The sequence below is a fragment of the Coffea eugenioides genome, chromosome 3, assembly GCF_003713205.1.
Source record: "Coffea eugenioides isolate CCC68of chromosome 3, Ceug_1.0, whole genome shotgun sequence".
Taxonomy (NCBI): Eukaryota; Viridiplantae; Streptophyta; class Magnoliopsida; order Gentianales; family Rubiaceae; genus Coffea; species Coffea eugenioides.
Window position 1 is genome coordinate 2156472 of NC_040037.1, and position 25381 is coordinate 2181852.

Consider the following 25381-nt stretch of genomic DNA (forward strand, 5'->3'; position numbering starts at 1 on the left):
AAATAAATTTCACGCCAAAAGAAAGTTCTATTTACTCTTTTACAGCTTCAAAAGTTGCATAAACTAGTACATCAAGTCATATATACTACGAGTACCAAAAAGTAAACCCTAGAAAAGTTGAGAACTACAACCACCACGACAACCATATACATCTTACTAGTCAACTTAGAACAAGTACAAATTCAAATATTCTATAATCAAAAGTCTAAACACCTTCCCGAACGATCCCAGCGTCGGCCCCCTGCTAAAGAAAACAAATAGAATGGGGTAAGGTATATGCTTAGTGAGTAATCAGGGAAAAAAAAATGTACACTCACATAATTAACCAAGTAAATCAGGATATTTCACATCAATAACAGAAAGGTAACTTCACAAGGTAGGATACAGGTGGCTCCAAAGCCAGTTCAATTCCCCGAACTTGAACGCCTGTTGACACTCCGTCAACCAAAGTACTCATGGTCCGTAGACTCCACTTACTTTTTCCATTCACCTTATCAACCCCCGCTGGCCAGTCAACAGCACACAGCAGCTCGAACGAAACAAAATCACTTAGCTTTAATCAAAGCTTTAACAAAGAACGAAATCCCAAGGTTAGCATAGAACTACCTTCGACCAAGCCCCAACTGGCTGGAATAGTTCGTCTACTCTTGGAACAGGGCTGGAACCAAGCCTTGAGATATCCAATCTCTCAATAGATGATATCTCTCAACAAAGTACACAACAAGGTACTTACCCCAACAGCACATAGTAAAAGGGGTTCAACTCAAATCATGTAACCACCCCCATCAGCACACAGCAAGAGGGTGATACTCAACATAAGACATGTATTCTCACATATGAAATCAAAATAAAGGATGGGTTTAGGTCGAGTAAGATAAAGTACACCCTCACCTAAGTACCTATTTAACATATACAAAGCACTTTGATAATTTCACATCAAGAAACAACCCAATTACTCACTTGATAAAGCTTGGCACGAAAAACGATACAATTCACTGAGCTTGACCATCACCGTCAAAAGCCTCACGGTCTGTATTGACAGATTATATACATACATAAGTGAAACGGCCATACAATAGCAGTTTATAACTTAAACGATTGAAAACGGTCGAAAAGAATAAAAAACGGTCAAAAACGACGTTAATGCCAAAAAAATGTCAAAATTGGCCAAAATGGCCGGAATGGTAACAAAATAACAAAAGTAGGCCAAAACGGCAAAAACGGTTGAGACATGCACGTGCGCGTGCGTGAAAATGAAAAGATATAAAAATAGGTTACACGGTTTGGACCATAACCAAAGCTGTGGTTATCGGATCAAAATGCACTAGGTAGTGTCTCAAAGCTTAGACAAAAGGTTACAACTTCCATGAAGACACCTCAACCCAGTTTTCGGTGTATCCAAGTCAAATTTGCAAAAGACAGAACTAGAACTTCGAAGACCGGTTTATCTCTAGTGAAACTTTGGCAGCATGCCCCTTGATTTTACCTATTTTCCAGCCATTTATGGCTTCAATATTTTCCTCAAACAGTCCCAAAGTCACACACAAAATAATCTTATTTCAATATTCGTTCAATAGGCTCAAAGTCATACAAGTACAAAATCAAGCTAACGACATGTGCGGAAATGAAGTTTAGCAAAAGATAGATTTGACGTTGTTTTGCATAACGGACACAACCGAGGCTACGCTTATCGGATTGGGATACAATTTATACCGTTTCAAAGCTAAGACAAAGGCCTACAACTTTGATGAGGACACTCAGTCCAATTCATAGTGCAGCTAGGTCAAAATTCCATTGTACAAAACCAGAATCTCACATACGGGTTAACTAACCGCACTATGGTTAAATGACAATAATTCAGGCTACCGAAGTCCAATCGAGGCGATTATAGGGGAGTTGGAAAGATAAGACATAGCAATACAACTTCTGTTTTGGCCATAGGCTAAATCAGCACGGATCAGGGTGAACAGATGCGGTCAGATTGGTGAAATGTCAAAACTGTCCCTAACGTTCTACTTATGGTAGTCTGGGGTATTTCGGTCTTTTCACAAGCTACATTGCTTCGATTGAGCTGATATTTTTCAGAAAACTATAAAACACCATTCTCTACAACTTTCATTTTTTATTCTAAACCAAATTCAGCCTCTAACATAATGAACTAGAACCGGGCAGAACTGAAGCTACAATTTCCAGAAATCTGGAATTTTGTTATGTGCAAGCTATAATTCACATTTTTGACTTAAAACTACCACTAATTTCTCCTTTACAAGATTATATACCATATAAATACATCATCTAACACCTAACCCACAAGAAATATAAGTGAATCAATCAAAACCCTAACTCAAAATTCATCACTCCAACCATCAAAACTTTTGGAAACAAGCATCACAAGCACAATTCTAACATTAATACCCAACCTAATCATGATTAATGGAGAAAGAAAGGTTGATCAGCCATTATACCTCAAGACAAGAGCTTGCAAGAAGGATCCTCCACTTCTCCTTGAAATTTTTTTCCCTCAAGCTTCCCAAGCTTCCAAACTAGTGATTAATCGGTTTAGATTTCTTGTTTTCTCACTCAAATGAATCAAACTCAAGATGAAATGGAGTTTCTTCCTCTTATTTTTCTCTCTCTCCCTCTCGGCCAAGACAAGCAGAAAATGATGAAGAAATGGAGCCAATTGAAGATAAGAAGTGTGACGCCGCACATCTCCCTAAGGCGGACCAAAGGGTATCCGCGGACGCCTGCCCAGCTCTCGCCAGGACTCAAGCAATTCCATTCAATTTAAAACCGGACTAAACACTTCGAAGAGAACAACATGAATACAATAATGCGGAAGCGTTCAAGCTTATCAAGTCACTTAACATGTAACCATTACATCGGTAATCATAAAACAACTTAAATTCAACATACACGTCAGGGCCCAAACTTTCAAATTTACAATTTCCAAAAGTACAACCCAAACCAGGGCCTAGTCAAAATATAGCAGGAGTCTTAACAAAAGTGTAACGAATGGTTTCACCATACTTCTCCAAGATTCGGTCCTGTTAAGGAAAACAAAACTATAGGGTGAGCTAAACGCTCGTGAGGCCAAGAACACACATGCAAGCACTTTGTTCAAATAGCAATCCCAAATTTAATAAATAAAACCATGTCCCTTCAATAATCAATCATTCGAACAGGAAAAGTAATCAGAAACAATTCAAGGATATAGTAGCTCTCAGGAGCTAAGTTCCACTCGCTCTGCCGATGTCATTCGTATACCTTCCCGCGTTGACCCTCCTATCAACCGGGTCGGTATTTCCATTACCGTAGATCACCACTTACTTTCCTCCGTCCACTGTACACCTCAAGGGCCCACAAGTCATGTATAAGGCGATACTCCACGAGTATGCCGAGCAAGACCTCTCATTAGGTCGAGCTCATATTTACCTCATGGCTCGCCTAAGTCCCCGACCAAGCCCATTGCTGGCTCGAGTCTAAGGTTGGCCTATGAGTTTGGGCGTCCCCCATTCATTTGAAAGTCGAGGAGGTTCACTCCAACGACATATGTATCATAACATAACATTGCATTTCATTCATTCATTCATTCAGTACATTTCATTCATTCAATACATTTCAATCATTCATTTGAAATTAGAACGAGTGCGGTAAAGTACGCACCCGCCCTTATTTTTTTAAACTTCCAACAATTACCACAAATAAGCAAGTATCACAGATTCACACACTTGACACTCACCGAGCAATTCAATAAGAATTATTTTCTGGGAGTTCAAGTGTCCACAGTAAGATCCTCTTGAATGCCTTCTTGCGCGCCTGGCAATTAATAGCGGATAATCACACAAATAACCCACTTGTCAAGGAAGATTGTACACTAGTACAATCTAAGGAATATTTCACGAAATGAACCTCAATTACTCGTAAATCGAGGTTCAACTTGCCTTTTATTATGTACAATATTATTTGAGTTTTTATCATGAAAAGCGAGGGCAAAACGTTTGAATAATACTAAGAGAATTAAGAGTTTTGGAAAAACTCCTTTGCCTTGAAAATTGAGAAATTTCAGTTTTATCCTAAATCTTTGAAAATTCGTATCTCTCTCGATATAAGTCCAAAACTGGAAAACTTTATACCGTTGGAAACCTTTTGGAAAGTGTTAAAAGTTCTTAGAAGACACCTTTCCATGAATCTAAATGGAAAGTACTCAAAAATGAGCTTGAAGATACAGACTCGGCGTACAAGGCAGAATTAAGTTGGATTTCGGCCAACTTTGAAAATTCGGCACGATTCACACATTGCAAACCGGCCTCTGAAATTTGTAACTCAATTAGAGTTGCAAGTGAGGTTTATAGCAAAACAAGCGGATCAAGAATCGGAGTTTCGAGTACCGAGATACGGTAGCTCAAAGTTGAGGAAGATTCAAGACTGAAGAAGAATTTCCAGTTTTGAACCTCCAACACTAGAAATTTAATTCGGTATCGAAACGAACTTGAATTGATGCCAAAATTGGCAGTATTTTACTCCTATATGCAAGGTATTTCTCTATCAAATTTCAGGGAAAAATACCCTCGGAAAGGTAGTTAACTAATCATCCAAAGTTCCGGAAAATTTCTAAGGCAATCTGCCTTTTGACTTTCATTTCCCAATTTCAAATCGTTTAACCAAGAAAGCTATCCAACCATGGTTCATTGGTGAAATAAAGGTCTAAGATACATCCATGATACTTTTGGTAATGGTTTAGCATCAAAATTTCAATTAATAAGATCACTCCCAAGTTTTTGTCCCACATCAGTCCAAATACTACGTTTTTCCAAAACAGGGCAGTCCTCTTGTTTTAATCACAACTCAACCAATTTAACTCGGAATGAGGCATGGTTTATGGCGTTAGAAAATGCATTCATAGGAATAAAAGTTCACAGAAGAAAACGTTTTGAAATTTGGCAAGCAACCAGCTCAAAATTGAGCCTCAAGTTGCTGCCTCTACAAACCATTCCAGCAAATCCGAGAGACAGGACAGCTATCTTAAAACGTTTGGTTCTGCTCACTCACAAAGAATCAGAACGTACATTTTATCTCAAATTAAAGCCAGGAATGTCTAGTTTCAAACGCCACCGACGGCACTTGATTTCGACACCCGAGGACAGAGTTATGGCCAAAATGCTACCGCTGGACAGGGTTACCCGAAAATAATTTTCCAGCTTGCCTAGTCCACGAATAAATTCATTTGCCCATCCAAACGTTAATGTTTTCCAACGAAAATTTTTACACATATAGTATAACATATAAACATCAGGTTCATGCCAATAAATCACCAAAAATTGGCCTTATAGTGGCCGAACAAAACAGGGGCAGTTTCGGAAATTTCTTGTCATGACCTCAACTTTGAGTTTCCAACAATAATACTCCATAAATCCATCATTATAACCATTAAACTACCATTAAATACAACATTGATCCTCTAATCAGCAACAACAACCCAAGTGTGGGAATACAAAGAGCCCACTATCACATTTTACAACCATATCAAGCCACCCATCCACATGCAATAGCTTAAAGATGCATTTCTACCATCATAATCCAAGTTTAAGGTATAGGATGAAGTTATACCTCCTTAGTGCCTTAACCCAGAAATTTTTGGCCCTCAAGAGCTCCAAGAAACCGTGAAAATGCAGCCCTTTTTGTTAGCTAAATCCAACCTCCAAGTAGTATGCTAGATGATCTTCAAGTTTGGTGAAGATTGGTTGAGGTTTTGGGTTGATTTGATGAAGGAATTTGTGAAGCAAGAGAGTGAGTGAGAGGGGGGTGTTGGCCGGCTGCTAGGTGAGAGAAGGTGGAGTGAAGTTTGATCAAAATTAGCTTCCAAGAGAAGATTAAATGGGTGGTGCACAATCACTCCAAAGTCAACTCTTATTAGGGCTCGTTTGGCACGTTTTAGGTTCGATTTTCTCGCGCGTTTGGTTCACTAGTGCACTGAACCTCCAATGCATTTATATTCATGCAAGTATTATTCACTCTTAATTGTCCCGAAATAAGGGTCTAAAGTCCCTCAAATAAAGTCGCGCGTGTGAAAACGCGTACCGTCAATTTTAACGCTATAACACGAAACTTCCAATAAATTCTTATAACGATTGCACTACTAACTATCACTTGAGTATTAACTCATAAGATTACCTATTTTAGGACCATAGTACAAGTCTCCAATATTCCAAGCTTATGGTGCTCCTACGCGGATAAAATCTTCAAGCACTATTCACTATTTTATTAAACGCGCTCCAGGGAATTAATTTTTGAAACGAATCATTTTAAAAATATAACGAAGTTATATTATCATGTATTTAGGTCTAATAAGACTAGAAAATATTCCTCGTGGCAAAAATCCAATTAAATAATTTATTAAGCCATAAATTAGGCATAAAATAATAGTTTTTACGAGTCCTCACAAGAAGGCAAGACAATTAGTTTGGCCAAAGGCCCTTAGATGGGCAACAATTGTCTCCACCAAATTTGACTCATTTTTCCTTTTTTTTTCTCTCTCTCTTGGTCAAGAATTTAGGCTGCCTTGAAGGGTATTTTGGGGTGATTTTTTTGATATCAAAGTAAGGAGATGAAGGTAATAAAGTAGTGTTCAAGTGGTGTGTTCAATCGGTAGCGCGCGACACCCGTCGGTCCGAGCCGATTTTTCTTAAATCGCGTATACTAGTGTTTTAACTTATAATTCACTAACTTATTATTACCACTTCTAGTCACACACTTAATATCATCTAAAACTCACTTTTAATCACCAAATTTGATCCACACTTCGTACCGGATAGTCGCACTACGGATAAGCGTAAAATCCTAATTCGCGCTAACTTTAAAATGAAAAGGAAAAACCCTTACTTCTATATTCATTTGCACTTATTGTGGGGTGTTTGGGTAATAAGGCTATTATAAAATCATAAATTCCAAATAAAAGGGAATTTTAAGAAAATATGAGGGGTTTTACAATTACATAGATTACAATTAGGGTTTCGGTTGAAATATGAGAAATTTGAGAAAACGATCAGTCACAAGTGAAACTAGGGTTTTGATTAGACTTTAGGGTTTCTAGTCTGTAAAACAAAACAATAAAGTAAAGAAATCGTAATATTCTCTTTGAGATTAAACAAAAATAGTATCCTAAAAGTCGGGGTATCAAAATCTCCCCTCCTTCAAAGAATTTCGTCCTCGAAATTGCAACCTTTAAGTGAAATCTTCTTAATCCTTTCACGAGTAAGGGTTCGAATACTCTAATACCTCATTAACGAGTTCATCAGGAGTGGTACAGATTACCTCAATCCAACAACCAACCAACCGTGTAATCCTTAGCTCAAAGTCTCAATGGTCTTTAGTCTTAATGAACTGCAAATGTCTCGTAGATCGGCCTTAATGGTAGTAATCTTTTGAAACGAATAGAAGAAACCTCAATACGATGGAAGATAGGGGGGTACCTTCGATGATTGCTAATGGGCCTGTCACCTCCTGATGTCCCATTGCATAGGTCCTTGCCAGCACTTTCGATCGATTACTCGTGGCATTGGTTGGCTTAGACGTGTTTCCTTTTGCTCTTGAAAAATTTCCTTCTTTTGGCAGGTGAGGGCACTGAGCAATCAGGTGCTCAGCACTACCACATTGGTAGCATTTTCGAATTTGTCCTTTCTTCCAACAAGTATCTTAGTTGAGCATGCTTGAAATTTGGCAAAACAAAGTGACTCAGAAGCCTTTAACTTCCAAATGCATACAAAGCTACGAGCACCACCAGTGATTCTTGCATGAGCTAAAAAGCTCCATAACTCGTACCATTCAACATACTTGTTGGACAACCTTTTCCATTTCCAGCTTCCAGCTAGCTCTGAGTTCTGTAAAGAAAACACTGAACTGACCATTGCAAATTAGGGGCTGCAACCTTTGAGAGAAAAACAGTAGGATGAGTCCACCAGGCGGCCCTCCTCCGTCAGCTGGCCCGGGGTCGTCTTCTGGTGGCTTTGTTGGGCAGTTGTGCAATGTGGTCTCTTCTTGGTCAGTCCTCTCCCAATTCTTCATTTTTCCAAAATGTTTTACTTTGAGACCTAACTCTTACAATGCTGCTAAAACTGCTAGGAAACTTCAAATTTCTTGTCATGATTTAATTGAAATCTTATTTGCTCCAAAATGCTCCCAGCTAATTTGAGTGCACGAAGTTAAACTAATTGGGAAGGGTGCCCGAGAAATATTAGTATTATATTTAGATAGATACAGTAATATTCGGAATAATTATTATAGTATTTTTTTATGATATGATGTATGTCACATAAAAAAAATAGTTGTGAACATGCAAAAAAAAAAAAAAGAATTAAAAAATGTGTTAATGATACAAGTATAACGATATTTGTCAGTTTTTTAATATCCAAACACACTTATTTCCCAACACTAGCAAATTCTTTTGGTGTTCCTCCAAGAAATTACTAATGACGTTTTTTTCAAATTTAAGGGTTTCAAATGTGAATTTTCATCCAAAAATCTAAATATTTCTAGACAAAAAAAAATGAAAAGTGAATAAACCTTCCAGAATAGCACCTTGCGCTAGTAAATGGCCTCTGATTTTTATACTGTAAATTTTTATTTTTTATTTTTCCTGCCCATGCAGTTTCTACATCTTGTGCTGCTGTTGGCTACTGAAAGAGTGTTTTGGAAGCCCAACTGGAGATCCTGGGCCTCCATCCAGCCCATCTTTCGTACCTAGCCCTCCTCCTCCCCCTCCTCCTCCTCCACCACCACCACCACCACCTCCTCCTCCTCCTCCTCCTCCTCCTCCACCCCCAGGACCTCCTCCTCCTCCCCCTCCAGGGCCTCCTTATGGTCCACCACTTGGTCCTCCAGGACCTTATGCGCCCCCTGGGCCCGGTGGACCTCCCGCTGGCCCTCCAAGATGGTGAAGACTTGATGATGACGGCTTCTAATGGTTCTTCTGACCGTTGGTGAAATGTCCAATGGAGTCATATAATCACACCCATGATTGGATAGGGTATTATTTGAAATATTATTTGGAATAATTACTGTAGCTCTTTTTTGTGATGTGATGTATGTGAGATAAAAAGGTGATTGGGAATATAAAAAAATGGGTTGAAAAATGTGTTTATGATGCAAGCGAAATATTATTTAGGATAAGTTTTGTATCCAAACACTCCATAATATGTTTCGTAGCATAAGAAACGACGTGGCATTAAACTAAACAGATGACTTGGACCGAAAGATTAGAAATAACATTACTCATAATGTAATCAAATAGTTTGTCTTACTTTCCATTTTAAAATGTCTTAAAATAATTGTCCTATTTAGAAAGTTAAAACTCTTTCTGATCTCTTTTTTGGATATAATTGTCCCTATTTTTAATCAAATGCATCTTACATTCAAGTTCAAATTTGAATTTTGAGGGGTAAGATTGAAAAAAAAAAAGAAAGAAAAGTCCAAACATTACAATTAAAGCACTGATAAAATGTTAAAATTCCCAAAATATGACCAAAATTTTGAGACGGAGGGAGTATTAGTATTATAGTTATAATAGCTAGCAATGAAAAGGGGAAAAAAAAGAGTAAAAAGAAATTCAGTGTTGCCAATGGGTTCTTTTTTTTTTTTTTTGTCAATCGTTATCCCAACTCTTACTCCTATTCTATCCTAATCTAACTAGGAGGAGATCTAACTGGACCTATGGACGACCAATGAAAACAGAATCATCACCAGACCAGATAAGTGTTGGATTTTTTAAAGAATCACAAATGTGACAAATTGGTGGGAGGCAAGAGTTCGCCTGGCCACCGGCCTAAGGCTGCTGGTTGCCAATGGGTTCATTTGATTATGCGTCAAACTCAATAATATTATCGCAGCATTTATATTTGACTTGGGCTTTCCTCCAGACAAGCACTAGTGGTTTCACTTCATTTTTATATATTATATATTATATATTGTCATCCATGATCCATCTCCATTTTCCACGTATACTATAATAGACGTTTGGATAAAGGAAGGATGAATTGCTTGCCGTACCAGCAACCACTTGACAAGTTGATATGGCCGGCGCCGGAATACAAAACTGGCACTTTGCCATCCCAAAGAGGCAAACACTATCCATTGATTTGGCTCGTTCCCGGAGGAAAATCAATTATACAATTGGTTGGCAGGCCGGAACGATGTTCTAAGGGCACTTGGCCATCCCAAAGAGGCAAATACTATCACATTTCATTTGAACTGAGAGATTTGACCAATGTTTTGAAATCCTTTCAAAATAGATCTGTTAAATCGTTTAAAAAATTTGAGAGTTGTTTGAATTTGTGATTCATCAATTATTTTACTATTTAGACATTTTTAAATAATTAGTAGATTGCATATTTAATTATCCCTTCACTAATTCCAACAATTTACAAGGGCCATTCATTCTTTCTAAAGTATGGTGTACCTCCATTCACATCCTCCCTCCCCACACCAAAAAAAGTAATGATAGAGTTAATTACACATTTAATGAGCATATATTGTTGCTTTGCTCCTCCACAATTGACATACATATGTTCTTTTTTTCTCCATAATTGACCCACATTTTTTTTTATCAATCGGCAACTTCTATACATTAACTCTACTCCTACTCTAACTTATCTAAAAAAGGACCTAACTAGATTAAGGGAGATTAAAGGAATTGATTTCTATTTCTGAATCAAAGAGGTGCACTGCTACACGTTCTTTGAATTTTACTACAAATGCAGAAATTTGAATCACTCGTATTCACCTACTACGCCTACACTTAATTTTAAGTTTCGCGTCCGACCCACAAACATACTTGCCTACAAAATGCTGCCAGGCCGAGCCAAATTTGTGCAAAACGAGAAACTTTATAAAAGAGTGATTATTAGCAGGCGCTTATTCTAGGAGAAATTCATTAACCACTCTACTTCCTATTGATCATTTGGAGCTAGGAGAAATTCATTAACTGCTCTACTTTTGATTGATCATTTGAAGCTTCCAACCTGGTTCCAACATGGATTCATGGTACATCGAATTTGGAACAAGCAATGCAAGCAATGACACGTCATACAGTAACATTATCCACAGTCCAATCATGAAGCCATGATACTGATAATGGCAGTTATCATCATCATCATTATTATTGTGGCAGTGTTATTTTCCAATTGGCAGCTAGACTTGGAAGCCCATGTCTTATTACGTGGCGGGGCTATCAATGGTCAGATCCTTCAGGCGAAGAATCTACTGAAAACAGTCGTACGGATACAGGAGGGATCCACAGAGTCATGTCTGGCATGGAAATGAGTCAGCTTATCCCATAAATCCTAGCCAACTGTCAGGCCAACTGTGATGGTTCCTTTATTTAATTATTATGCATAGAATAAAGAAGATGGCTAAAGCAAATAAATAATGCAATGGTCGTTAAATTGGTTGGCATAAGTTGGCTTTGGATCCTTACTCTTTTAATTTTTTTAATTATTATTATTTTTAAAATCAGCAGTGTCTTTTTCTTATCCACCAAAAAAAAAAGAAAAAAAAGAAAAAAGAATCCTGCAGTCCTCACACGTTTTGATTTGAGAGTGTCATCAAGTGGTATATTCTGTCTTGACACCAGAATACAATTGCTTAAAGAATTGCCAAAGAAAAATACAATTGCTCAAGTACAAATGTCCTTTGTTTATTGAATATCTAGGGAAATTAAATGCAAAGCTAAATATGTAAATCTTTTTTTTTAGGATGGTGCGGACTTTCTTATATTTGGAAATTGAATTTAGCTACTACTCCTTCTTTTTATGGTGAAAAGATTTTGTTTCTCCTTATTAATTAACAATGAAAATCCCCCCCCCCCCCAAAAAAAAATCGGAATAACTTTTTTTTTTAATTTTCAGATGTGTTCAAGTTTCATCAATGCACCATTTTTTTAAACATTTTATGAAGGAGTTTTAAGTAAGCAATGTATAAAAGATGACCAAGATAATTAATTTCACAATGGATTGTGCTACATATTGGAAGGTGACAAATTCAACTATATGATACTAATGCATAAAATCTAGAACAAAGATGAGTAAATACTTTGGTTGAATTCCAACTAGTTGATTGTTCTTTGTTGGAAGGTCAATAAAATCACTTTCAAATCTTTAACTTTTTCTATCCGTTTAATTTATTTTGTACAAATTCTTTCTTTATCTTCAATTAGTTTTTCTTTAACAAGCAGTTGAACGGACAATATATAGTCAACATGAGGAATTAAACAAGTTTGATAATACTTAGGAATAAAACTGAGATTATAGGGACATTAAAAAAGAGAAAAGATGAGAAAATTACACAAAAAAGCAAAAAAAAAAAAAAGGAAAATTGAAAAAAGAGCTGAAGCGAAATTTCCAAATTTGTGGGGTGTAGGAAATTTATGTGGTGGCCGTTTGTTTCTGCCCAAGCAAAACACGTGTTCCATTTTTCTTCTTTTTTTCCTTCAAAAGAAATAGAGAAATGGCCCACTTATCTACTTTACTTTTCTTTTTTCTTCGTTATCTCCTTTTCGTCATCTCCTCTATATATTGATTACGCTCCCATCAATTGATACTCCTGAATTCCTTCCATTTTTCACACAATTCAAACATTCCCAGAAGACCCTTTTGCTTGATCCTGAAAATTGTCAGAAGTAATTATCAAAACCACCATTTCTTTCAGAATTTCTGGCCTTCTAGCTCCAATTTTACCCATAAAAATCAACATCTTTTTTTTTTTCCTGTCAGTTTTTCTTGCTTGTATAATTTCTGAATAGCTTAAATTATCAGGTTTACTTATCTATAAGCAGCTTTTACACATAAATATGGAGGTTTCAGTGATTGGAAGCTCTCAGGTTAACAATCTTGGCAGGGTGGATTTGAGATATAGAGAGGTTGGCTTATGTAGTTTTTCTAAAAATTTGAACTTTGCTAAGATTTCTTCACAGAAATATTCAGGATTATTTGTTGGTCAAAGCAGCATCTCGTGGCCTTCAAAATATTTGTTCCCTTTAATTGTCAAAGCTTCTGCTACTGCTCAAACTGAAGCTGCTGTTACATCCGAGAAAGCTTCTGGGACGAGAAGATCTGAAGTTGTAAGTTTTTCTTTTCTTTTTTAATTTTATCAGCGTATTCTTTGGTTTTTACCTTGGTTATGATTGAGGTTAAAGTTTGGGTCTTTGACTTTTCCCCTGGTTTATGATTGGAGTAGCTTGCTCTTGTTCTTCCATTTCTGGATTTGAAGTAATTATTTGATTTTTTTGCCCGGTTAAAATTTAGCGTTTTTGTGATTGTTTTATTTTACGGTGATTGTCCTCCCTTTTTCTTAAAATAGTTTCCAATTTCAGACAAAATTTTCTGAAAATTTTAAGTGTTAGTAGGACATATTAGTCTGGAAAAGGTGATGCTTTGACTGTCCAAAGCCAAACAAAACACATTGAACATTTAATAACGAAGGAAGAAATAGCACTTGTATTCTATTTTGTGCTGTATGTTTTCAGGCTGATCTACTACTGACGGAAGGAAATCGGAAATACTAAAACATGGAGGAATTTTGCCTTCGTTTCAAGCATGAAGGTTTAGGAAAATGTCTACCTTTGGTCCTGGAATCACTCCTCATTTTGAAGTTTCCCTGTTTGTTGGATGTGAAATGGAGAAGTACTTAAGTTCGTCTGCATCTTGGATTTTGAATTTTAGGCAGATATACATCCTAGAGTTTGCGAATTTTTCCATGTAAATTAAACTGGTGGTTTTTGGTAACATTAGTTTAATACCGTTTAGAGACAAAATAAACAATAGATCTCACTTTTTGTTCGGTTGCAAATTACTAGATTTCTTGTTCGGTCTCTGGTGCAAGGTTTTCTGACGCACGAGTCAGTTGACATGCCTCTTATTATTTAGACAAACACGCTATAGTTAAGTTCGTGATGATTTTTTCCCTCAGATGTTGTCTTAATTTGTCAATTACTCAATTAGCAGCACAGCTTTGAGTTGATCAAAGTTGCCATTTTAGTATTTGGTTTTCCCAATATTTTTTCTGTGGCTGAGTATTCATGAGTGTTGTTAATACTGAACTTTATGGTTAGAACATACATGATATTTTACTAGCTTTAAATGGATAAGCTCATCCAGTTGTGTAATTCGTTTATGAAAATGTGCAGGACAACAACTTGATGTTGTATGTTGGCTTGCCATTGGATGCAGTGTCAAGCACTAATACGATTAATCATGCACGAGCAATTGCTGCTGGATTAAAAGCTCTGAAGTTATTGGGTGTTGATGGAGTAGAGCTCCCCATCTGGTGGGGTATTGCTGAGAAAGAAGCTAGGGGGCAGTACAATTGGGCAGGATATCTTTCTGTTGCAGAGATGGTCCAAAAGATGGGCCTTAAGCTTCATGTTTCACTTTGTTTCCATGCCTGCAAAGAATCCCGTGTTCCACTGCCTGAATGGGTCTCTCAGATTGGTGAATCTCAACCTGATATTTACTTCACTGATCGTTCAGGACAGCGCTGCAAAGATTGTTTATCACTCAGTGTGGATGATCTTCCTATTTTTGATGGAAAGACTCCAATTCAAGTTTACAAAGAGTTTTGTGAGAACTTCAAGACTTCATTCTCATCATTTATGGGTTCTACAATAACGGTAAATAGCAATCTTAGAGTGCAGTTATGCAGTTAATACTTGTACACTGTCCCTAATCTGGTCTTTTGGGATATTTTATAGGGAATATCAATTGGTCTTGGACCAGATGGTGAACTTCGATATCCTTCTTACCATAAACCGGCCAAAAGTCAAGGAGCTGGAGAATTCCAGTGCTACGACAAAAACATGCTGAGCCATCTCAAGCAGCATGCAGAAGCATCTGGGAACCCTCTTTGGGGACTTAGTGGTCCCCATGATGCACCGAGCTCTAACGAATTGGCAACCTCTAGTGGCTTTTTAAAGGAGCATGGAGGTTCATGGGAGTCACAATATGGTGATTTTTTCCTTTCCTGGTATGCAGGCCAGCTAATTTCTCATGGAGATCGCCTGCTTTCCCTTGCTTCCTCAACTTTTAGCGATGTCCCAATCGCAGTTTCTGGAAAGGTTCCACTAATGCATTCATGGTATCAAACCCGTTCTCACCCAGTGGAGCTAATGGCTGGAATCTATAATACAGTGAATAGAGATGGATATGAAGGCATCATAGAAGTGTTCTCAAGAAATTCATGCAAGGCTATCCTGCCTGGAATAGACTTGGCAGATGAGGACCAGCCAAAGGAAACCCGGTCAAGTCCAGAGTCATTACTTGAACAAATCATATTCTCTTGCAGAAAGTATGGAATTGAGATATCTGGCCAAAATGAAAGGATTTCAGGTTCTCCTAGTGGTTTCCAACAGATCAAGAAAAACTTGACAGGTGAAAATGCAGTAGACTTGTTTACGTATCAAAGAATGGGGGCTAGTTTCTTTTCTCCAGAACATTTTCCTTCATTCACAGCGTTTGTCCGAGATCTAAGGCAGCCACAATTGCATTCAGATGATTTGCCGGTTGAAAAAGTTGATTCTGCAGAATCTCTTCCTGAAAAGAATGTCCAAATGCAGGCTGCTTAGAGTAGTGATATTTTATGTATATATAGTAGTTAGACACCCCGTTTAAGTCGAGAATGTAATTTTAATACATCGGATAGAACTATGGTTCGGATCTTCTGAAACTGTCCTGAACTTTAATAGATATCTGGTTATTTTGCTGTACTACTTTTGTTACTTTCCAGGAATACAATAATATTTCCCCCTTTTTTTTTGTGAACTTCCTTTAGTTTGATGTCAGGAAGCCAAAAATTTCATCCGTCTGATTAAGTGGAGATTGGAGCTACAAGCATTTGAAGATGTTTAGGATGGTTGCACCGTCTATCTTCTATTGGCGTACTGCAGACTTCTAGACATTATGCTCAGTTAAGAATTCATATCTAGACAAACATATAACTCTCCCATCTTCAGTTGCTCACATGGTAGGGTACTTATTCAATGGCTCGTGATTAAGTTTTTAAGTTTCTTGCTTATCTGCATCTGCTAGGTCGATGGATGTACATCATCAGCTTCAATTATCAAAATGGCATCATGCTGTATCCCCGAATGCGACATTCTTCGTCTTGGGGTGTGCAAGTCTTTTCCGTTTTGATCCTTGAGCAGGGCAGGGGAATTAGGCCTAAGCGCTACTATCAGCTGCTGTCGCCCGTCGATCAAATCCCTGCTGTTAGCTCAGTTAGCTGAAAGGGAGGTCAAAAAATATTTGGCTTGTCTTGATTTTTGAATTTCTTGCACATATGCGATGGAAAGTTGTCGAGATAGCACTGACCTCTCTTCATCGATGGTAGATCGTCAAGAGATATAGCACTGATGGTGATATTTCGCCTACTCCCTAAAGGGTCTTCCTTCATCATTGTCAAGAAAGTTTGGTTCTCACTGTCGCCCCTTGTCTGTTCCTTCCCCCTTCTACGAACAAACAAAAATAACCGAAGGAAAACTGGAGAAGTTTCCCTAGTATCCTTCATCACGTTTCCTAACAACAAAGAAAAACTTGACTACGATGACTTCGACCTATTTTAGAATCTAGCTAAGCTGGTATTTGTCATTTCTCTGATGAAGATGAAAGCTGCGATTTGTATAGAAGGTGGCGGGCGGTAAAATAAAGATGGGTTGGCCTTTGTTTCCAACGTACCATCTGCTCCCAAGTGACACAAGGAACGTCATCCTTTTGTTCATCCCTGACTGACTTTACAAATATTATGCAATTAGTTTCGCTTTCAAACGAAGTAGAAAAGCAACAATACCAGCCAAAACTGGGAATTCTGCACCGACAAGAACTGAGCAAAGCAAGATGATCTCGACATACTACAAATGTTGTACTCAAAAAAAGCAAAGGTTTGCATTCGATTCTTGTCTACCCTTCTGTTGAATTTTACCAATACACTGGGAAAAAATAAGAATAAAATGAAAATAAAAAGGAATTTGTATCTGAAGAATCCCAGGTCGGGGAAGGGATAGCCACAACAATCATAGAAGACTTGGTAGAAATCGATATGCGTCAATCAGAAAAACTGAATAGCCTTAACAACAGTGTGGAGGTACTCCACGAAAAGAAATCCATAAATCTTTAGCTAGAATATTATACGCAACAGAAACCATTTAGACACATCAAACAGCAAAGATGAGATTGAAGAAAAAAGAAATAGCTATTCTTTTTGAATAACTGTGACTAAACAGGCAAAGGGAACACTAATGCTCTGTACAATCTGGGGAATAGCATCCAGAGTTAATTATGTTACATTGTATGTGTATTACTCCAGAAATATACTTGGTATTATGAAAAGACAAGCATGCCTTAGACTGTAAGCAGGTCACACAGAATACACAAGGATAATTATCAAACTCCTCTTCATTCACACGCAATCTTTGTGTCAAAGCTGCTAAGGCAGATGGCAAACGCTTGAAAAGCCGAGATTGGATACCTATAATCCATTGTGAATACATCCTTTCCTACTTTGCCAAACTGGAGGATGACTTTCTCGTGTTCTGGCCCGGGTTGGCCGTTCTCAGGTGAAGCTACCAACTGAAAGTTCTTGACTGAAGCGACTGTCACCCGTCCATGGAAGTTCAAACACCAGCACTGGAGTTGTTCATGCCATCTTGGAGCCTTGTTTCTCAAAACTAAGGATCCCTCTGTCGGATCATCTGAAGGGCTAGAAACGGATTTCTCAAACTTGCTTGATTTTGACCGGAATAATGGGAAGTAATCAGCACTGCCAGTGGGTAAATCGATCTGTGTTGGGGCCACACCTCCAGGCTTAATAGAAGATGCTGGGATCTGGTCCATGACGCAGTGCATTCTTCTTGGACCCCTACTTTTGTATGATAAAAAGAAAAAAAATCGTTATCAGAGCACTCGTGAGTGAAATAAATATATGATATTATGAGTCAACTCGAGATATAAAACCTTCAGTCTTACCGAGCTCCCAGCACGTTTAATTCATAAGAAATGTGAGCGACAGGATAGTTGCCTGGAGGGATTCTAGCAGACACTTGCTTTGTCCCTACCAGCCTAGTGGATCGGCTTTTTGCCATTCTATTGCCAGCATGGGGAAGAAGTGCATCATATACAACAAACTTCGTTCCCAGAAAATTTGACCTTGCACAAAGCAAAACATGTTGATGAGCTCCTATTGAAGCAGAATATATTACCAGCCAAAAGGAAGATGACCAAGCAGATTGCACGCACCTCAATTTTCCTATGTAAGTTTTGCTTCCTTTAGACATGTCATCTGTGTTTAGAGAGACGATGTAATCAGTGCAGGTAGGTCGCCTACATCTGCGGGCAGCAAGAAGAAACTTCCCATCATCAGCCAATGCTGCAAGAAAGACCAAGTAAAGCAAAATGTAAATACTCGCAACCCTTGCTTAAAAGTGCTCTTAGTTCAGAAAATATTATGAATATTTCATCACCAAACACATTTAAGGATAGGCAATTGCTCAACTGAGTTAAAAGGGCACTTCATTTAGGAAATGCTAACTGAAGCACTTCCTTCTCCAATTACATGTTGTGAAGGACAAGGAAATTAATTCAAAATGCAAAGTACAATGGTCATATACAAGTTTTGAGATGAGAATTATTACCCTGACTTAAACTCAGGTAAAGATGATACGTTTGCGAAGACTGATTCCTTTTTATGAAGCACTGCAGGAGAGTATCTCTCGGACCAGGCTGCAAAGAAACTAAATTTCTATGAATGTGCTATTACGTCGAAGAAGATTGTTTCATAATGCACTTCTCAAGTAATGGATGAACTGGGGAAGAGTTTCACTGTAAATCTGAATAGAGATAAACATTTTCTGACAACTATAAGGCAAAACGTGATTTGGTTCTGAATAATGAACCTAGAGCACAAAAGTGACATCACTTAGAAGCATTGACTCGGCAATGAGGCTGCTAAAAGGAAATTTTTTCCTCCTTTAGCTTCCATTATTTTGATAATATCACTGATCATTCATCAAAAGCCACAGGCATATCAGCATACTCTTTCTAAGATGGCCTATCTGAACCTTCACTCAGTTATTTACTTTTATATTTTGAAAGCTATGAAAAAGTCAATACTTTCTTAATGTTCTTCCAGCACCAAAAAAAAGACAGCTATTCAGTCGGCGCAGCCGGGGTGATGCACGGTTGTAAAATTCCCATACATGAAGCAAAAACTTGAGAGGCGCACAAATAGTGGAATATAGCCGGCAACTTTTAGAGGAACTTTTACATCACCATCACTTAAATAACCCATGGCTAGCAAACAAAACGAATTATATTAAAATCATCATCCTTTCGTGCTTTGTCCCAGAATGGTTTTAACTTCTTACTCTTTATTCTTTCCCCTGATAAGATTCTTCCCACCCGCTCTTTACATGAAGTGTCCACTTATAAGAAAAGCTCCACTCTTGAATCCATTAAGACATTAACACTTCATACGCATACACCCAAAATCCACCTAAAATCCTTCCAATATACCAAATATCAAATAAAACTCAGTGGTAAAGGGCCTTTGCTCCTCTCCTTATCGTCTTTTCTTATCGTCCTGTCTTAGAATCAAGGTCCAATTTCGGCTGTCGCCGTCGGCCTGTCTGTTTCTTCTTCCCCGCGCCTCCCCTTCGACCCCAAAAAATTAGACAAAAAAAAAAAAGCCAGATTTTCTATACTTGGAATACAAAACACTAACTAGTAACTACCACCACCATACACAAAACAAGATAACAAGCACGACGAATTCACAACTTTCACACACAAACAATCACCTGAAAAGTATGAGCCATGAGAACTAAAAACGAAGAAAACCCCATCAACCAATAAACTGTAAAAAGAAAAAAACAGGTAAGTATCCAGACCTGTTTAACAGATATAGGAAAAGTAATCCTCCCAGAAACTTGAGGAGTTTTTACCACCTCCTTCATAATCTCCCTCCAGCCCCTACACACTCCTGCACATGCCACCACGTTTTTCCTCGAAGGCCATTTGTATTCAGATTCTTCAATCCTAATTAATACCTCCCTCAACAGCTCTGATGGCATATTAGCCCAACAGCTCTGGCTCGACCTTTCATCCACTTCAGCCTCCCCTGCCACAGAGCTGTCTTGGACAACCTTTGGTGACCTCAATCTCAACTTCATCTTCAACAAAGTCAAATCTTTCTGGGAATCAGGAGGGAAAAAAACTAATTTACAATGTGGGTTCAGTCTAGGTATAATTCACAATGGATAAAAACTAGTTTTAGCACTGAAAAATCGAAACTTGAGAAGATTGGCGATGGGATTTAAGCTGGTTTGAGAGACATGTTGAAGGGTTGTTTAGGGGAAAGAAAAACAGGAACTTTTTTTTAATGGGCTTTTTCTGGATAAATATGCGGGCTTCAGTTACAATTACAGATAAAGCATCTAATTAATTGCCAAGTGAAGGACAGATATAATGAATTTTTTTCAGTTATAAAAAGAGAACTAGACAAGGCCAGAAGGGGCGAAGAGAACGATGAACAATATAGAAGCCAGCAGTAAACAAGAAATTAAACAGGGAGATTGAGAGAGATGTGCCAGCTACAAAGGGAAGCTTGCAGTTGTATTTATGAGAGTGAGTGCTAGTGGATGGAGAGAGATAAAATCATTTAAGGTCGAGGGTCCACAAACTTGTCTGATTGGACAAAGCCGTGCTGGATTTTTTGTCAAAAAAAAAAAAAAAAACTGTGCTGCATTTTAGTTATTTATTTTTGTGTATCTTATTTAGTGTTTTATAATTTTTTCGACAGAAGGGTACCAGATATTTTAAGTTGTTAATGCTCCTTATCCTCCTTGGAGGGTGATATGTATTATATATAATTTTATTATGATTAATGATTAATTATATAATGTTATTATGATTAATGTACCTCCTTCTGGGAAAACAAAATCACATATGAATTATGAAGTTTTATAAGCGTAATTAGCCTGTTTGAGTCTTATTGTTATGGTATTTGCATTTCTTGACAGTTTAGAATTAGAAATTTGCAGTCTTTTTATTGATTCAGTAGCAGAAGTTTTCAATTTACACAGCTTAGGTAAGGATCTTGTTCTCCTTGTCGTTTGTGTTCGTAAAACCCGCTTAGAAATGAGCACAAGAGGTGAACTGCAAATTTTTTTATTGATTGATTTTAGATCCATTAACAATTTCTTGAAGACTTTAACACCAATAATCACTGATAATATGGTAAAGATCGGTGGATGTTAGTGCAAGTGAAATGAGCTTGCATCTCTTAATCATAAAGTTTCGGATTCGAAATTCATGGGAATGGAAAAGACAATATGTTGGGAGAGCTTCCCTCTGCAAGGGACCCGACCCGACTCGAGTATAATTAGTTGTTGATCGTAAAACGAATGCGAATACGTGTGAGTTATACCAAGAAAAAAAGACTGATAATATGGTAAAGATGTTTGTGACGATAGTTTTGTAAATGGAAGCATAAAGTCACAATGATTGGTCTGCAATGCTTCTTGTGATCGCATAATTGGAGGGAAAGACAAAGGATTAGGTAATGATGAATTTTAGGATGGTTTACCCATTTGCTTAGCTGAAAAGGAAATGAAATTGGATCAGCATTAGCCTCACGGGGTTGTGTTTGGTGGAACCATGGCCGAAATTAGTGTCACTAAAAAGCCATTCATTCTTACTTCACACTATTTTAGGAAAAAAAAAGCTCAGAAATTCTTTACCTTCCTCTATATTAGTTTTCTTCCTATTTCCATCTCTACTCGAGGGAAAGATATAAGCTATTGTTATTTAATGGATGCTTCTAAACTAATTACTCATCCATGCATTTCATTTCTTTTATTCAATTTTAACTTTTTTTCCAGCTTTTTCACTAATAGTTTGGACAACGTAGTCCATCTGACAATTTTTTTTATACGAAATGTTAATTGTGAACAATAATGAGTTTTTTTTTTTTTTTTTGTTGATAAGTGCGAAGTTTTAAATCCAGACTTACTACTTGCAATTCCTTTCCTTTTACCATCTAATCCAATCCTTCCTGCGAGCATTATTGAGTCAATCACCATAGTGACCGGTAAAGTTTGCTACAATTTTGGTGTGCTAGTAAGAACACCTTCCTTGACATCAACAACAATTAAGAATGGTTTCGTCTACTCCTTCATATGAGAAATATATTCTGTTGACGACATTATTGCATTCTAAATTACTATGGGTGGTAGTGGTATTGTTGATTTGTCTTCTGTGACCGTGCCTTAGTATAGGATCGCTGAATTCTTGAATGGTCAGCATTTCATATAAACACGTTATTCTTATTGAAAGCCGACCTCCAGACTCACAAGAAAGAAGAATATTTTTTTGTCCCTCAATACTTGTAAGCATTAACTGTCGAGTCCTCCTGTGGATAGAGAAAATAATGTTGGGAGAACCACCTTTGGAAGGGTCTGACGATGCTCCGCTCCGAATTATTTAACATTCAATATGACTCAACTCCCATAACCAGGTCGTGTGGTCGATTCTGGCTCTCTTGCCGTCTCGTGTATCTTTGGAGGGCGAGGTGCACGGACGCAGGGAGATTAGTCTGGCAAAAAGTTGGGACATTCCCTGTGTTGACAAAAAAAAAGAAGAAAAAGACGCTAACTCTAGTTAATAGAATGTTCTCATTTTCTTTTTCAACGTGTAGTCTAACATATTCTTTATCTCGATCTTTTTTTTTTTATTAACTTGGTTTAGTTGATTATTGTACTAAATCAGCTTTAGATTAGAAAAATGAGAGTTTTAGACGTCAGTCAGTCTTAACATAAGTGAAGCTAATTAAGCAGCTGTGGGTTAGAATGGATCATTCATGTACGTTTACGTGTGCCTTTGACCTTCATTTGACGTTTTTGCGAGCAGATTATGGGGCAATTAGGACTTGGAAGCTAATATTTTTTGGCATCCGATGTTTGTTTATTGAACGATAAGTCTTGTATCAATCATATGAGTTGAAAAGACAACTCAGTAGGTGCAACAAAATTACTTTGTCTGATTAATATTACAAATTATGAATTTGTTGACAATAATGTAAAACAATTATTAATAAACCATACTAGCATCATTAATTTGATGAGGTCTGCACCCTGGAGAATTTTTCTCACCGTAGAATCCACACAAGATGGCCAGTCCTTGGTTGTAATCATGATTTTATTAATGAGAAGAACCTCAATGAATGATTAATGTTTTAAAACCAGCATCCACAGTCCAAGAATTACTTGCAATTTTACCGACCGTAAGCCTTCTTATCTGCGTAAAAAGATGCTTCGAAGCAATGCATAAAATCACATGATCTTCTGCCTAAATTTTCACTCGCAAAGTTTACCACCATTCTTCAAGTCTAATTAAAAATCTGATCAACCCATGCAAGACAAGAAATTGTGAAATTGACGTTCTAAAAGCAAACAAACTTGATAGCTTAACTCAGACAGCACCGTGCTTGGACTAAACCCTTTTTCCTCTCGCCTACGAGACAAAACATCCCGGATTCAAGGATAGTAAACCCTTTTTTCTTTTTTTCCTTTTGAGACGAAAAATCTTAAAAGGCTAGTAAACTATATATTATTCAAGGATTTGAGTTTTGGCCGGAGATATTTTGTTTAACCTGACGCAGATTATAACGTTGTCTGACCTTTTGAGTGGTTCTTGTGCTACCAACAGGGACATCCATCAAGGCAGTAGAGACAAAGGCAGCAGGCAATGAAATAACATCAGATAGATGCTTCCACCATTAAACTTATCTAGGGAGTATCATGTACTAGTCCTAGTAATTGTATCACATGGCTTCGTTGTTGGTGGAAGAATATGAAACCTGCAGGCAATGACGGAGCCAAGGGGGGCAGAGGGGGGCCATGGCCCCCCCTAAGTTTTGAGAATTTTAATTCAATGGCTTCGTTGTTGGAATTAGTCATCTTTGAATGGAATTTCAATTTTGGCCCCCCCAAAAAAAAAATCCTGGCTCCGTCACTGCCTGCAGGCTAGAGAAAAAAAAAAAAGTTGATAATACGCGTGCCATATCTTGCCTTGCCATGAAAACGAGTGGTATAATCTGAACATATTTGATGGAGTACATTCATTCTGTGCCCATAATTATCCAGCAAAAAAAAAAAAAAGCAGCTAGCAAGAGCATATGTATATATATCAACTTTTCTCCAACTAATGATCCTCTGAGTGGGTTATGATATCACTTTTCCTCCGTAGCTAAACGATTCATCTCTCTTTTAAGTTTTAGATGCACAATTAATTAGGAGGAGGGATGATGTATTTAGTACTAGTAATACTCTCTCGTCCAGATGCATTAACCCTTAATTTTGAAGCTTCGATGGAATCCGATGTATTAGTGCAGGTATGATGCTTTGTGTTTAGAGAAAATTAACCAGGGGTTTAGTCCCCCATGTAAGTTTCGTCCATAAGCACTCAAAACCAAAATCAAAAACACTTGAAATCACATATATGAGTTTTGCTCAATCAAGTTTTCCCACTTGGGATGTTGAATTGGACCACCTTGGCAAATTCTAGTACATCTTTTTCTTTCCTTTTCCCATTTTTGCAAAGCCGAAGCTTGTGGGGACAAGAGGCTACTACAGCAAAATATCTAGGATGGTGTTAAGCACCGAGCTTAGTTTTAACTTAGCTTAGCTGCCCTAACTAGACTTAATTTACTCTTAGCGTGCTTCTATCTGAAATTGCAAATAACAATAATGTGACCTCATCTAAGCATTAAGAAAGAATATGCCCAAATAGTTGTTACTTATGGCCCGTTAATTATTTTAAAACATTACTTCCCCTTTTGAGGATAAAATATTTTTCTTGACGTGTTCATGTATGCTTTATGTTTGGCCTATTACTCTTTACCATTATGAAGTTTGAATGCACTAGTGAAGAGAGTATATATTGTAAGAATAGAAAAGGGAAAAAATCAACCACCTTCTGCGTATCATCATCGGTTTCTCGCAAGAATCTCTCTTCATCACAGTAACTCATTTGTTAAATGGGTGGCATAGTAATCCTTCTCAGAATAAATTACAGTACATAAAGAAGACTTGATTGCAGCAGCAGCCAGGAATGCACCCTGTAAGTGGACATGTTATGGCTGGGCTTATAATTGGTGCGACATTGCTGCAATACTTACTTTGAAGGTTCTTTCCAAGATGTCGTTTCTTGAGAAGTTTTTCCATCCCAGAGTGAATACTTCTGGAGAGTATTAGTGCAAGACAAAAGGACAGATTGCGAGGATTGCCAGCTGCCAGTTTTTAATTTGATGATTAATATCATGCCTTTCTCCATCTAAAGGCTCATAG

The 25381-nt window shown here is 37.6% G+C and overlaps 3 protein-coding genes across 5 annotated transcripts in view; 2 read left to right on the top strand and 1 right to left on the bottom strand.

The window, feature by feature from the left end:
• LOC113765166 (tubby-like F-box protein 3) overlaps positions 1–20628 on the bottom strand; it is a 28373-nt gene extending 7745 nt beyond the window's left edge. Inside the window, exons 1-5 of one of the 3 annotated variants that reach the window (XM_027309250.1) lie at positions 19925–20628; positions 18671–18758; positions 18276–18405; positions 18006–18185; positions 17607–17901 (exon numbers count right to left, since the gene is read on the bottom strand). In XM_027309250.1, the coding sequence (XP_027165051.1) occupies positions 17607–17901; positions 18006–18185; positions 18276–18405; positions 18671–18758; positions 19925–20206 (975 nt within the window). In that variant the 5' untranslated portion in view covers positions 20207–20628. Of the gene's footprint in view, positions 1–17213; positions 17902–18005; positions 18186–18275; positions 18406–18670; positions 18759–19924 lie in introns of those variants that run through there. The other 2 variants (XM_027309249.1, XM_027309251.1) reach the window with 2 other exon arrangements.
• Positions 7742–9075, top strand: LOC113765167 (basic proline-rich protein-like). The gene is made up of 2 exons (XM_027309252.1): positions 7742–8040; positions 8648–9075. The coding sequence occupies exons 1-2, from the start codon at positions 7949–7951 to the stop codon at positions 8934–8936; spliced, it is 381 nt and encodes a 126-aa protein (XP_027165053.1). The 5' UTR covers positions 7742–7948; the 3' UTR covers positions 8937–9075.
• Positions 12564–15806, top strand: LOC113765165 (inactive beta-amylase 9). The gene is made up of 3 exons (XM_027309247.1): positions 12564–13111; positions 14177–14659; positions 14741–15806. The coding sequence occupies exons 1-3, from the start codon at positions 12842–12844 to the stop codon at positions 15608–15610; spliced, it is 1623 nt and encodes a 540-aa protein (XP_027165048.1). The 5' UTR covers positions 12564–12841; the 3' UTR covers positions 15611–15806.
• Positions 20629–25381: the final 4753 nt, after the last annotated feature.

What these genes read in the sequence shown, in the direction of transcription:
- LOC113765167 (XM_027309252.1), top strand. Translation starts at nt 7,949, where the DNA reads ATGAGTCCACCAGGCGGCCCTCCTCCGTCAGCTGGCCCGGGGTCGTCT. An exon ending in TGCAATGTGGTCTCTTCTTG is followed by an intron (nt 8,041 to 8,647) that starts GTCAGTCCTCTC and finishes CTGCCCATGCAG; the next exon opens with TTTCTACATCTTGTGCTGCT.
- LOC113765165 (XM_027309247.1), top strand. Translation starts at nt 12,842, where the DNA reads ATGGAGGTTTCAGTGATTGGAAGCTCTCAGGTTAACAATCTTGGCAGG. An exon ending in GGACGAGAAGATCTGAAGTT is followed by an intron (nt 13,112 to 14,176) that starts GTAAGTTTTTCT and finishes GAAAATGTGCAG; the next exon opens with GACAACAACTTGATGTTGTA. An exon ending in TTATGGGTTCTACAATAACG is followed by an intron (nt 14,660 to 14,740) that starts GTAAATAGCAAT and finishes GATATTTTATAG; the next exon opens with GGAATATCAATTGGTCTTGG.